This window comes from Erinaceus europaeus, chromosome 13 (genome assembly GCF_950295315.1).
Source record: "Erinaceus europaeus chromosome 13, mEriEur2.1, whole genome shotgun sequence".
Taxonomy (NCBI): domain Eukaryota; kingdom Metazoa; phylum Chordata; class Mammalia; order Eulipotyphla; family Erinaceidae; genus Erinaceus; species Erinaceus europaeus.
Window position 1 is genome coordinate 48,453,663 of NC_080174.1, and position 14,085 is coordinate 48,467,747.

Here is a 14,085-nt window from a genome sequence, read left to right on the forward strand (position 1 = left end):
AACAAGGCTGAGCCATCATCCAGTTTTCAGGTACCCGTTCCTGAGTATGGATGGAGTCCGGTGCCAGGTCATTATGATGGCCTCCCACAAACCTGATATTCCTGGAAAGCTCCCCTCAGCCTGGCAGGCTTAGTGCTGTCAGTTCATCATTCCCCACCACCTACCAGTGACCAGAGGCTGGGTGTTGTGCACGGAGTGATTTTGGCAACCCACGGGTGGCTCGCCAGGTGGAGGACAAACATTGCCAAGTGTGGGGACCTGGGTTTGAGCACTGGTGGGAGGGAAAACTTAAAAAGTTGATTTAAACAACATTAATAACAACAACAATAATAATTACAACAATAAAAAACAAAGGCAACAAAAGGGAAAATACTAATTTTTTTTTAAAAAAAGCTGTTTTAATATTGATTTATTGACTGATAGAAACTGAGTAGTCTGGGAGATGGCCCAGTGGATAAAGCACTGAACTCTCATGAGGTCCTGAGTTCAAGCCCTAGCAGCACATGTACCAGGGTAATGTGTGGTTCTTTCTCTCCTATCTTATTAATAAATAAACAAAATCTTAAAAAAAAAATAGGGAGTCTGGTGGTAGCGCAGCAGGTTAAGCGCAGGTGCTGCAAAACACAAGGACTGGGGGAGTCGGGCTGTAGCGCAGCGGGTTAAGCGCAGGTGGCGCAAAGCACAAGGACCAGCATAAGGATCCCAGTTCGAACCCCGGCTCCCCACCTGCAGGGGAGTCGCTTCACAGGCGGTGAAGCAGGTCTGCAGGTGTCTGTCTCTCCTCCTCTCTGTCTTCCCCTCCTCTCTCCATTTCTCTCTGTCCTATCCAACAACGACAACAACAATAATAACTACAACAATAAAACAACAAGGGCAACAAAAGGGAATAAATAAAATAAATATTAAAAAAAAAAAAAAAACACAAGGACTGGCCTAAGGATCCCAGTTCGAGCCCCTGGCTCTCCAACTGCAGGGGAGTCGCTTCACAAGAGGTGAAGCAGGTCTGCTGGTATCTGTCTTTCTCTCCCCCTCTGTCTTCCTCTCCAAGCTCCATTTCTCTCTGTCACTTCAACAATAAAAACAACAAAGGCAACAAAAAGGAATAAATAAATATTTTTTAAAATCTTTAAAAAAAAAGTTGTGGTCCAGGAGGTGGCGCAGTGGTAAAGCTTTGGACTCTTAAGCATGAGATCCCAAGTTCAATCCGCTGTAGCACATGTGCCAGAGTGATGTCTAGTTCTTTTTCTCTCCTATCTTTCTCATAAATAAATAAAATCTTTTTTAAAAAAAAAGAAAGAAAGAAACAGAAACTGAGAGGAAAAGTGAAGGTAGAGAGGGCTGGATGGAGAGACAGCATATTTATGTGACTTAATTTTTTTTTTAAAGATTTTATTTATTAATGAGAAAAATAGGAGGAGAATGAGAGAGAAAGAACCAGACATCACTCTGGTACATGTGCTGCCAGGAACTGAACTCAGGACCTCATGCTTGAGAGCCTAGTGCCTTAGCCACTGTGCCACCTCCCGCCCCCCCTTTTTTTTTTAATCTTCAGGGTTATCCACTATTCTTAGTGCCTGTACTAAGAATCTACCCCTCTCTCCCAAAGGTGGCTGTTTTTTTCCCCTTTTTAAAAAATTTATTTTTTTCACTTGTTTTCCTTTTTTAAATTTTTACTTATTTATTTTTATTAATGAGAAAGACAGTAGGAGAGAGAAAGAGCCAGGAATCACTCTGGTTCATTTGCTACTGGGGATCGAACTCAGGACCTCATGCTTGAAAAGTCCAGTGCTTTATCCACTGCGCCACCCCTTGGACCACCTGCAAGGGAAAAGCTTCTCGAGTAGCTAAATAGTGCTGCAGGTGTCTGTCTCACTGTCTCTACCTCCCCTTTCCCTCTTGAGTTTTCTCTTTATCTAATAAAGAAAATAGCAAAGGTAAAAGAAACTCAACACTGGAAGTGATGGAGTTGTGCAGGCACTCAACCCTAGTAATACTGGCAGCAACAACAAAAGAATTGAGGGGGCTGGGTGGGGTGGTGACACAACCACTAGAGCATGTGAGAAGACCTTGGTTTGAACCCCAGCCACCTACCTGCAGAGGCCACCTGCAGGGGCAGCTGCTTCACAAGTGGTAAAGCGGGTCTACAGGTGCCTGTCTCTCTATATTTCCCCCTATCTTCTCTGTTTCTGTCCTATCATAAAAATAGAAAGAAAAGGAAAAAATAGCTGTCAGGTGGATTCATAGTGCAGGCACCAAAAAACCCCAGCAATAACCCAGGTACATAAGTAAAATATAAATAAATAAATGGGCAGAGGGTAGATTAGCATAACGGTTATGCAGACTCTCATACCCGAGACTCCAATATGCTAGGTTCAATCCCCCGCACCACCATAAGCCAGAACTGAACAGTGTTCTGGTAGAAAATAAATAAACGGGGTTGGGCGGTGGCGCAGTGGGTTAAGCGCATGTGGCGCAAAGCCTGCTTGAGCTTTCTCTGACCTTGCCTTGCGGTCTGTTGTGTGAGCAGCTTGTTTTTCTCTGATACCATGTCAGTTAATTCTCTCTAATGGACTGTAAAAAATTATAATCACAAGAGTGCCAAATATCTTGATATGCCAAAAGGCATTTTGGTTTCTTTACTTTCCCTGTGCTGAGTCCCTGTGCAGGGCCCTGAGTGTCTATTCTGTTATTTATAAGGTTCTCTCGGGCACACCGGCTGCCTGTTTCGCATGTGTTTGCAAAAGATGCCTCTTGTGGGAGGAAATCTTTTCCTGTTTCTTTTTTCAAGCCACGCACAGTTTCCCCGAGGAACAATAAGAAGCTGCTGCTGTGTGTCCTCTCTCTTCTCTGCTGGTGCCAGGAACTGGCTTTCTGTGGGAGAAAAAGCTGGCGTGGAGGGCCCTGAGCGATGGGAGAGCCCGGTGCCGGATGCATAAGGAGCCCGGTTCAGCCCCCGGCTCCCCACCTGCAGGGGAGTCACTTCACAGGTGGTGAAGCAGGTCTGCAGATGTCTATCTTTCTCTCCCCCCTCTGTCTTCCCCACCTCTCTCCATTTCTCTCTGTCCTATCCAACAACGAACGACATCAACAATAATAACCACAATGAGGCTACAACAACAAGGGCAACAAAAGGGGAAAAAATGGCCTCCAGGAGCAGTAGATTCATGGTGCAGCCACCGAGCCCAGCAATAACCTTGGAGGGAAAAAAAAAATAGTTGAGGGTGGATAGCATAATCGTTATGCAAAAAGACTCTCATGTCTGAGGCACCCATACCATCATAATATGCCAAAACTGAGCAGTTCTCTGGTTAAAAAAAAAAGAAAGAAAAAGAAATGGTGATTTTCAGTAAAAAGAGACAATGAAGACACCCTCCTTCAGGGATGTTATGAGTATTCAAAGTACATAAGGGCTGGGTGCCAAGTAGTGGTACACCTGGTTGAAGGCACATATTACAATGTGTAAGGACCTGGGTTCAAACCCTCTGTCTCCACCTGCAGGGGGAAAGCTTCACAAGTGGTGAAGCAGGACTTCACCTTTTTTCAGACAGAAAAACAGAGAAAATGTGGTCTGGGAGATGGTGCAGTGGATAAAGCACTGGACTCTCAAACATGAGGTCCTGCATAGGATCCCTAGCAGCACATGTACCAGAATGATGTCTGGCTCTTGCTCTCTCTCTTCCTATCTTTCTCATAAATAAAATCTTTAAGAAAAAAAAAAGGGGGGAGTCAGGCTGTAGCGCAGCAGCAAGTTAAGTACAGGTCTCTATAAAGTGGGGGAGCAGAGGAGGCTGGGCGGTGGCGCATCTGATAGAGCACACGTGTGACTATGTGCAGGGATGCTCTCCACCCACTGGGGGACGCTCCACCAGCAGTGAAGAGGGCTGCCCGGCCCAGGGTTGCTTCATATGCCCCCACTAGCATCTCCCACCTCCTCCTGATGAAGCCGCCACCATTTTATCATCTCTCCACAACTGATGATAAAGTAAAGTGGCTTTTTAGCTTGTGGCCAGAAGCCACAATATAGTCACTTTCATGCGGGTGGGGCCGTGAAGTCCAGTGAGATTAACTATTTAAGAACAGCCTTCTCTGCCCGGTTTCCTCCCTCCCAGACGCCAAAAAAGGGCGCTTTCCCTTTAAATGCAAATTACCTCCTGCTAGCCCTGCTTCCACCAGATCTTCCCCAAGAGGAGCTCTGAGGGCAGAGGGAGGCTGCAGGGAGCATCATCACCCCGACCCCAAACCTCCAGGTCAGTGACCTCCTTGGGGTGGGGGTGGGGGTGGGTGGGGGCAGCGAGGCGGGACTCCCGGTCTAGATGGAATCCTGGCCTTGGAGCAGAGTGGCTCCTTTGGAAAGCAACTGCGGAGACTGAGCTTGGGAAACCTGCCAGGTCGCCCCTTGCGGCTCCCTGGGAGCAGGATCTCCTGCTCCTTTCTTCTATCGAGTCCCTAAATTGAGCCAAGCTGCTTGATGACGTGATCCTAGCTCGCCGCCACCTGTCCTATCTAACAACGACATACCAGCCAGCCAGATGCCAAGTTGTTTTCTTTCTTTTTTTTTTTTTAATTTAAGAAAGGATTAATTAACAAAACCATAGGGTAGGAGGGGTACAACTCCACACAATTCCCACCACCCAATATCCATATCCTATAAGTTTTCTGTCCCCAGCACCAACACCATCCCTGAATGCAGTCAGGCTTGGTGGCTGCAGCTTGAGATAACCTTGTAAAGGTCTCGGGAGACGTCTCTGAGGGAGGAGCTCAGCGGAAGGGAGGCTTAGAGGGCGGGGTCCTTCGGTGGCTGAGCAGTGCTCCCCACAGGCGCTGCTATTGTCGGCGGGAGCTCAGGCGAGCCAGCTGGTGCAGCGGAAGCCAGACAGGGACTTTCTGACTGGGGAGGGTGAAGCAGCTGGAAAGGTGTCACAGGACTTTGGGAGTCCCTCGGAAGCTTGCAGTTGGGGGTTGGGTGAAAGGGATGGCAGTGTCTAAGTGAGGGGAAAACCCACACTGAGAATGGGTGCTGGTGCCAGATCTCCCACTGTTATTCACCCTCTGGTGGTTATTGCTTGATACACATCTCCCCAGGTGCCACACCCACACTTAGATCACCGCCTCCCCTTCCAGGCTGACAGGCTTTGCCCAGGCTGTTGATAAACCAAACAAGACCCAGTTGAGAGATTGCTAATCCTCAGCTTGGCTGTTGTCAGCTCACATCCACCCTGACACCCCCCCCCCATTTCCTTTTCCAACCCCACCCCTGGGCTACAGAGACAGGAAGTCCCAGCACCACCAGCAGGAAGAGAGTAATACTGCTTCTTTCAGGGAAGGCCTGGGTTTTCAGGCCAAGGTTGGAGGCATGAGGGGTCTAAGGTAGGCCACAGAAGACCATTCAAATGCACAGCTTGACCTAGATGGTAGCACACCTGATTGAGTACACATGCTACCATGGGCTTCCAGCCCTGTATTCCCACCTGCAGGGAGAAAGTTTCCTAGTGGTGAAGCAGTGTTGCAGGTGTATTTCTCTCTCCCTATTTCCCCCTTCTCTCTCAATTTCTTTCTATCTCTAATAAAAAAGATATTTAAAAAAAAAATTGTGTTGAGGTGACAGCATAGTGGCTATGCAAAAAGACTTTAATTTTATTTAGGTATTCATTGGAGAAGTTCAGAGATGTGGTCTGGGAGGTGGCACAGTGGATAAAAGCATGAAGTGAAGTGACTCCCCTGCAGGTGGGGAGCCGGGGCTCAAACCGGGATCCTTATGCCAGTCCTTGCTCTTTGCGCCACCTGCGCTTAGGCCACTGTGCTACTACCCAACTCCCTTTATTTTTATTATAAATTCTTTCCCCCCCTTTTTTGTTGCCCTTGTTGTTGTAGCCATGTTGTGGTTATTATTGTTGTTGTTGATGCCACTCGTTGTTGGATAGGACAAAGAAAATTGGAGAGAGGAGGGGAAGACAGAGGGGGAGAGAAAGATAGGCACCTGCAGAAGCTGCTTCACCACCTGTGAAGTGACTCCTCTGCAGGTGGGGAGCCAGGAGCTCCAACCTGGATCCTTACGCCAGTCCTTGCGCTTTGCCACCACCTGGGCTTAACCGGCTGTGCTACGGCCCGACCCCCTATAAATTCTTTTCTTAAAAAAGAGAAGTTCAGGGAGTTGGGCGATAGTGCAGTGGGTTAAGCGCAAGTGGTGCAAAGCATAAGGACTGGCAAGGATCCCGCTCCCCACCTGCAGGGGAATCGCTTCACAGGCAGTGAAGCAGGTCTGCAGGTGTCTATCTTTCTCTCCCCGTCTCTGTCTTCCTCTCTTCTCTCCATTTCTCTCTGTCCTATCCAACAATGAGCAACATCAACAATGGCAATAATAACAACCACAACGAGGCTACAACAACAAGGACAACAAAAGGGGGAAACAAATAAAGGCCTCCAGGAGCAGTGGATTCATGGTACAGGCACCGAGCCCAGCAATAACCCTGGAGGAAAAAAATATTAAATTAAATTAAATTAAAAAAAGAGAAATTCAAGGGCCAGGCGGTGGCACACTTGGTTAAGCGCGCACATTACAGTGCACAAGGATCCAGGTTCAAACCCCTGGTCCTCACCTGTAGGGGGAAAGCTTCTTGAGTGGTGAAGCAGGGCTGCAGGTGTCTCTCTGTCTCTCTCCCTCCCTATCTTATCCTCTCAATTTCCCTCTGTCTTTATACAATAATAAATAAATAAACATTTTAAAAAAAGAGAAATTCAGTGGTCCGGGAGGTGGCGCAGTGGCTAAGGCACTAGACTCTAAAGCATGAGGTCCTGAGTTTGATCCCTGGCAACACATGTACCAGAGTGATGGCTGGTTCTTTCTCTCCTCCTTGTAAAAGGCAGTAGCCTTGAAATTCCCTTTTTATGCAGTTGTTTGTTAAGTGCTTTTAGTATGTCTTGCTGAGTGAAGTAGAAAAATTCCTTGCCCCTTCCCCCTGAATAAACAGGACCTAATCAGTTAAGGCCACCCATTGTTTTAAGGACCCTGCATGGGGACAAGCCTTATCAGGACCTTTGCACAGACTTTGTGGTGTGCTGTCTACCGGATGGGTGGTCATAGCCAATGGCAGGAGGATGTGCCTGGTTGAATTCTATTGGTGTGTGATCTTACTATATTTGAAACTAGCCCGCGCTTTGCTTTGTATGGACCCCGCTTTTTGCTAAGTTTGAAATGATTGGATCTTGTGTTTGCTATAGCCTGTTATTGGATGTAGGTTGATAAGGTGATGTGCTCCCCCTCCCTGAGTGGTCAGAATTCCTATAAATTGTATGGTTTGAGCCCTGTTCGGGGTCGAGCTTGGTAGACTAACACCAGTCACCATCTCGGCCCGGATTGCAATTCGTCAATAAACATCTTTGCTTCCTTACAGTGGATGGTGGTTTGATTTATGATCGCTAACACTCCTTTCTAATGAATAAATAAATAAATTCTTTAAAAGAGAGATAGAGAAAAATTGAGAGGGAAGAGAGAAATACAAAGAGAGAAAGAGGGAGAGAGAGACATCTGCAAGCATTTCCTCACCACTTGTGAAGCTTCCTCCCCGAAGGTGGGGCCTAAGGGCTTTGACACAGGTCCTTAACATAGAGCCCCCAGCTCCCCACCTGTAGGGTGGTCGCCTCACAAACGGTGAAGCAGGTCTACAGGTGACTTCCTTCCTTTCTTTCTTCACTTTTGTTGCCCTTGTTGATTTATTGTGTAGTTATTGATGTCATCATTGTTGGATAGGACAGAGAGAAATGGAGAGAGAGGAACACAGAGAGTGGGAGAGAAAGATAGACACCTGTAGACCTGCTTCTTGTTGTCATCGTTGTTGGATAGGACAGAGAGAAATAGAGGGGGGTGGAGACAGAGAGGGGGAGACAAAGATAGACACCTGCAGACATGCTTCACCGCTTGTGAAGTGACTCCCCTACAGGTGAGGAGCCGGAGGCTTGAACCAGGATCCTTATGCCGGTCCTTGTGCTTTGCGCTATCTGTGCTTAACCTGCTGCACTATCCCCTGACTCCCATAAATAAAATATTAAAAAAATGTATAAACATATCTTTAAATATATATATATATATATATCATTGTTGTGGTCTGGGAGATGGTGCAGTAGATAAGGCACTAGACTTTCAAGCATGAGGTCCTGAGTTCAATCCAGAGCTATGTCTGCTTCTTTTTCTCTCTTCCTATTTTTTTCATAAATAAATAAACTAAATCTTTTTTAAAAATGACTTTGCCGGGAGTGGGGTGGTAGCGCAGCAGGTTAAACGCACATGGCGCGAAGCGCAACAACAGGAACAAAGATCCTGGTTCGAGCCCCGCTCCCCACCTGCAGGGAAGTTGCTTCACAGGCGGTAATGCAGGTCTGCAGGTGTCTGCCTTTCCCCTTCTCAGTTTTCCCCTCCTCTCTCCATTTCTCTCTATCCTATCAAATAACTACAACAATAAAGCAACAAGGGCAACAAAAGGGAATAAATAAATATTTATTTAAAAAAAAAAAGACTTTGCCACTCATTGTCTCACAGGGCTGTCTCCCTCCCAGGATCTGAGGCCCAGTTGGCATCCAATGGAGGAGAAGAAGAAGAAGCAGAGTCCCAAGCCATGCCTCACTCAGCCAGCCCAGAGCTCCGGCACACTGCGCAGGGTCCCTGTGCCCACCAGCCACAGTGGCTCCTTGGCCCTGGGACTCCCTCATCTACCATCCCCCAAACAGCGAGCCAAGTTCAGGAGGTGAGTGCAGAGGACTAGCAAGGCTAAGCAAGGGGTCCCCAACTCAGACATGAACTTTGTTGGGAAGCAGGGGGCCCTTAACCTTGGTTAATCGATGCCTCTCTGAAGACAGCCCTAGCTGTCCCCTGAGATTTCAGAGCTGCCTCAGACACACCTCATCCCTCACTCAAGTATGTATGGGCAGGGACCCGGGTCCCTGGGGTCACATGGTATGATGATGCAACTCAGATCAGGAAGAGCAGAACTGCCAGGAAGTGAGAGAAAGCTGAAGGGCATTGGAGAATGAAAACTGTCCGTGCTCTGGGGCTTGCCTGGCCTAAGTAGAAACCATACCTATTGTCTGGAGTGACACAGGGCAGGAAATGGTTAAGGAATACTCCAGGTGTCCACTTTGTGTTCTCTGCTTGATTTTTTCTACAGTTGGGACATTTGCAACCTTTCCAATAATGTGCCCAGTGTTTGTTTCCCTCTAAATATAATGTGTCCGGGCAGAGGGTAGATAGCATAATGGTTATGCAAAGAGATTCTCATGCCTGAGGCTCCAAAGTCCCAGGTTCATTCCCCCATACCACCATAAGCCAGAGCTGAGCAGTGCTCTGGTAAAAATAAATGAATGAATAAATAAATAAATACAATGTGTCCTATCTCTGAGAGGCCTGTTTGGAGATGACCAAAATGAGGTGTAAGTGGCATTTCGGACTGGGGCAGGGATAGTAGCAAATGTACCTGGAGAGGCAAGGGGGACCAGACTGGCAAGGGCATTCAGTGGTATCCTGAAGGCAAATTTTAAACTATTATTAATCATGTTATTATTGAAATATTTCATGTATTCATTTTATTTTATTAATTAATTAGTTAATTTTGCTTCCAGGGTTATCGCTGGGGCTTGGTCCCTGCACTTCAAATTCACTGCTCCTAGAGGCCAATTTTTTTCCATTTTCGTTGCCCTTGTTGTTATTATTTTTATTGTTACTGCTGTCATTGTTGTTGGATTGGACAGAGAGCAATTGAGAGATGAGGGAAAGACAGAGAGAAGCAGAGAAGGATAGACACCACCAAAGCTTCACTGCCTGTGAAGTAATGCCCCTGTAGGTAGGGAGCCTGGGGCTTGAACCGGGACCCTTTCACCAGTCCTTGCACATTGCTCCATGTGTACTTAACCCGCTGCGCTACTGCCCGACTCCGTATTTTATTATTCTTTTAAGATGTGTTTATTTTTATCAGAGCACCAGTCAGCTCTGGCTTATGGTGGTACTGGGAAACCTGCAGACCACCTGTGCCTCAGAGTATTATACTACCAATGGTAATATCTCCCTGGCCTATTTACAGCTTTTTTTTTTTTTTCCTCCAGGATTATCACTGGGGCTTGGTGCCAGCACTATGAATCCACCAGTCCCAGAAGCCATTTTTGCCTCTTTTTTTTTTTCCTGCTTTTCTTTCTAAATTTTTATTAGGACAGGGAGAAATTGAGAGAGATGGGGAAGATAAATAGAAGGAGGGAGGGAAAGGCACCTGGATAACTGCTTCACTGTTTGTGAAGTATCCCCCTTGCAGGTGAGGAGTGAGGGCTTGAACCTGGGTCCCTTTTTTAAAAAATATATATTTATTTTATTTATTTTCCCTTTTGTTGCCCTTGTTGTTTTTCATTGTTGTTGTAGTTATTGATGTTGTCATTGTTGGTTAGGACAGAGAGAAATGGAGGAGAGGAAGACAGAGAGGGGGAGAGAAAGACAGACACCTGCTGACCTGCTGACCTGCTTCACTGCCTGTGAAGGGACTCCTCAGTAGGTGGGGAGCCAGGGGCTCAAACTGGGATCCTTATGCAGGTCCTTGCACTTTGCGCCATGTGTGCTTAACCCACTGCTCTACCGCCCAACTCCCCATTAAATTTTTTTTTTTTTTAAAGATTGTATTTGTTTATGAGAAAGATTGGAGGAGAGCGAAAGAACCAGACATCACTCTGGCACATGTGCTGCCGGGTTTGAACTCGGGACCTCATGCTTGAGAGTCCAAAGCCTTATCACTGTGCCACCTCCTGGACCACGAACCTGGGTCCTTGTGCTTGATAAGTGTGCTTAACTGGGTGCGCCATCGCCAGGCCCCCCCTATTTACTTATTTTTATTTATGATTTTAGTTACTTATTTTTATTTATAATAGAGAAATAGAAAGGGAAAGAGAGATGTCTGCAGTTCCTCTGGTGAAGCTTCACTCCTGCGGGGGGGGGGGGGGGGACCAAGGGCTTGAACAAGGGTCCTTGCACTTAGTAACTTTTGTGCTTTACTGGTTGTGCTACCACCCACTCTCTTTTTATTTATTTTTATCAGCGAGAGAAAGACGCAAGCACTTCTCAGCTCTGGCTTATGCTGCTGGCAAGAATTGAACCTGCAGCTTGTGTGGTCTTGGTCATGCATACTGATGCTCTAATATACTATGCTATCTCACCAGCCTCCAAACAGCTTTAACTAAAAGAAGGGCAGAATGATGTTCTGAGACGAGTTAAGAAGACTATCATGGAATTACGAGAGTTCCTATCCCCAAATTCATCAAGGACCAGGAAGGTCACAGGAGTAATGAGTAAGAGGCCAGGAGCCCCCTTCCACACACAGGCCTGACTGTGTGCCACTGGCAAAGATTTCTTTTTACCCCGCCTCACCCACTGCATTCCCTTTACCAGTCCCAGAGCCCAGGGCCAGAAGAACACCCAGGTATGCTGGTGAGTGGATAGAAAGGTGAAATACACAGGAGGTACAAAAGATCTGAGGTACTTGGCTGCCTGGCTTTGTGACCATGGTCATACCCATCCTATACAGGGCGGGCAAGGAGAAGTGCCGCCCAATTCTGGCTGGAGGTGGGGGCGGCTCTGCAGGCACCCCACTGCAGCACTCCTTCCTGACGGAGGTGACAGATGTCTATGAAATGGAAGGGGGCCTGCTGAACCTGCTCAATGATTTCCACTCAGGCCGCCTGCAGGCCTTTGGTGAGTCCTGAGGCCTGGGCTTAGAAGGACATGTGGGTGGGACTGGAGGGTCTGGCTTCTGGGTAAGGCTGGGGCTAGGGTCCCAAGCTGCCTCCTAGGACTCAGACAAATGCTGTCCAGGAAAAGAATGCTCCTTTGAGCAGCTGGAGCATGTGCGGGAGATGCAAGAAAAGCTGGCCCGGCTGCACTTCAGCCTGGATGTGTGTGGGGAGGAGGAAGACGAGGAGGAGGAAGAGGACGGAGTCACTGAAGGACTGCCTGAGGAGCAGAAGACGACCATGGCTGATCGCAACCTGGACCAGTTGCTTAGCAATGTGGGTGCTTATGTCACCACACTGGGTGTTTTTGTTCCTGGGGACAGTGGGAAGTGGGGGAGGTACATGCTTCTACATCCTCCTGGTCCTTGGGTAAAAAGTTGGGGTGCATGGATCCAAGACCTGTGAGCCCCTCAACTCCCAACAGAAGGTGCCCCTGCTCCTGGTGTCTGGGGTTCAGCCTGGGGCCTCTCCTGACAGAAACTTCTCTTTTTCTGTTAACAGCTGGAAGACCTAAGTAATTCTATGTATCCTTTCCAGTGTGTGTGTGTGTGTGTGTGTGTGTGAGAGAGAGAGAGAATGAGATTAGATTGATCCTACCCCTCCACCCCAGGATTACTTACATATAATAAACGTCGAATCTCATTCAGTCCTACCGAGTCAGAATTGGGCACTAACCCTAACCCTAGGCCTAACTAAGATTAAAGAAGTGCAGGGTGGCTGCCCAGGAGATGGCACAGTGGATGAGGCACTGTACTCCCTAAGTTCAGTCCCTAGCAATGAGTGTGCCAGAGTGATACTTTGGTGTTCTCTCTCTCTCTCCTTCTTTCTCACATATTGATAAGTAATTTTTAAAAAAATTGTATCAAAGCATTGCTCAGCTCTGGTCTATGGTGGTGCCAGGGACTGAACCTGGGACTTCAGAGACTCAGACATGGAAATCGTTTGCATAACAATTAAGCTGTGTCCTCTGCCCAGTAAATAAATACATCTTTAAAAAAGGGGGAAGGGGCCAAGAGCACAGGAAGAATTTCTCAAATATTAGGTGAAAGTTGTAGGGAATATATATTACCTATCAAAATGTTTGTAAGCACTTTAGCAGACCCCAATCTGTTGCAAAACTTGTTTGATAACTTTCTATTATTTCAGTACTGAAAAGTTATTTTCTAGTTTATTAAAAAAAAAAAAAGGATGGTATTTATAAACACAAACTGAGGGAGAAAGAACCAGAGCACATAGGATGCTGGGGATCAAATCCAGGACCTCATGCTTCCAAATTCAGCATCCTACTCACTCCTAGGCCTTTAAATTTTTTTTTTTTTTTTAACTAGAGCGCAAGTCAGCTCTGGCTAATGGTGATGTGGGGGATTGAACCTGGGACTCTCAGGCATGACAGTTTGTTTGCATAACCATTATGCTATCTTTCTTTGCATATATATATATATCCTATTTAGACTACCTGCCCCACTTAGAAATGATGTGGTTGGGGAGATAGCCTAATGGGTATGCCAAAAACCTTTCATGCTTAAGGCTCTGAATTTACAGAACACCAACACCACGATTCAGCCAGAGCAGAGCAGCGCTCTGGTGTGAGGGAGAGGGAGAAAAGAGAGGAGGAAAAGGAGGAAAAAATTAAACAAGGAAAAGAGAGGGCGCCTGGAGGTGGCGCACGGGGTTAAGCGCACATAGTACAAAGCTTGAGGATCCTGGTTCCAGCCACTGGCTCCCCACCTGCAGGGGGTCACCTCAGGAGCGGTGAAGCAGGTTTGCAGGTGTCTTTCTGTCTCTCTTTCTTCCTCTCCCCTCTCAATTTCTCTCTGTCCAATCCAATAAAAATGAAAAATGGCCTCTAGGAGCAGTGGATTCATAGTGCCTCAGTGATAACCCTGGAGGAAAGAAAGAAAAAAAGGAAGGGAGAGAGAGGAGGGGATAGTGAGGCTTCGGCTATCAGCACCGGCATGGGCGCCCCGCCTCTCCCCCGAATGTCGGGAATGTGATGAGCCTGTGCGCGTGGAGCAAGACGGGTCCAAGCACCGCAATCCTTGACTGGCACAGACAGAAGCTGCACCTGGCCGAGAACGCGGAGCCTGAAGAACAGTCAGCCGCGTAGGGGTCGGTGCCGCACCTGACCCAGATTTCCGATTCCCTTCAAACTGTGACTTTTTATGCGCGCGATTGGGGTATTCCCCTGCCCCCCAGGTGCTATGGGGAGAAGGGGGGCATTGGATGGAATAAAACCAGAAGCAAAATAGCGGGTCCGTGTCTTCACTAACTTGCTCGCTCCTTTATTCCGCGGGGTCGCCGTGGCCCCCGGCCCCCCTGCGCAACACCCTT

General features: G+C 47.4%; 1 protein-coding gene across 4 annotated transcripts; it reads left to right on the top strand.

The window, feature by feature from the left end:
• CCDC28B (coiled-coil domain containing 28B) lies at positions 1 to 14,002 on the top strand. Of its 4 annotated transcripts, none has more exons than XM_060205781.1 (6): positions 1 to 67; positions 4,159 to 4,247; positions 11,550 to 11,716; positions 11,837 to 12,030; positions 12,256 to 12,278; positions 13,807 to 14,002. In XM_060205781.1, the coding sequence occupies exons 1-6, from the start codon at positions 47 to 49 to the stop codon at positions 13,859 to 13,861; spliced, it is 549 nt and encodes a 182-aa protein (XP_060061764.1). In that variant the 5' UTR covers positions 1 to 46; the 3' UTR covers positions 13,862 to 14,002. The 4 variants fall into 4 exon arrangements, with proteins under 4 accessions (XP_060061764.1, XP_060061765.1, XP_060061762.1 ...); XM_060205782.1 differs by having other exon boundaries at positions 32 to 67; positions 4,174 to 4,247; XM_060205779.1 differs by lacking the exon at positions 1 to 67 and adding an exon at positions 8,551 to 8,738 and having other exon boundaries at positions 3,990 to 4,247.
• The last annotated feature ends 83 nt before the right edge of the window (positions 14,003 to 14,085 follow it).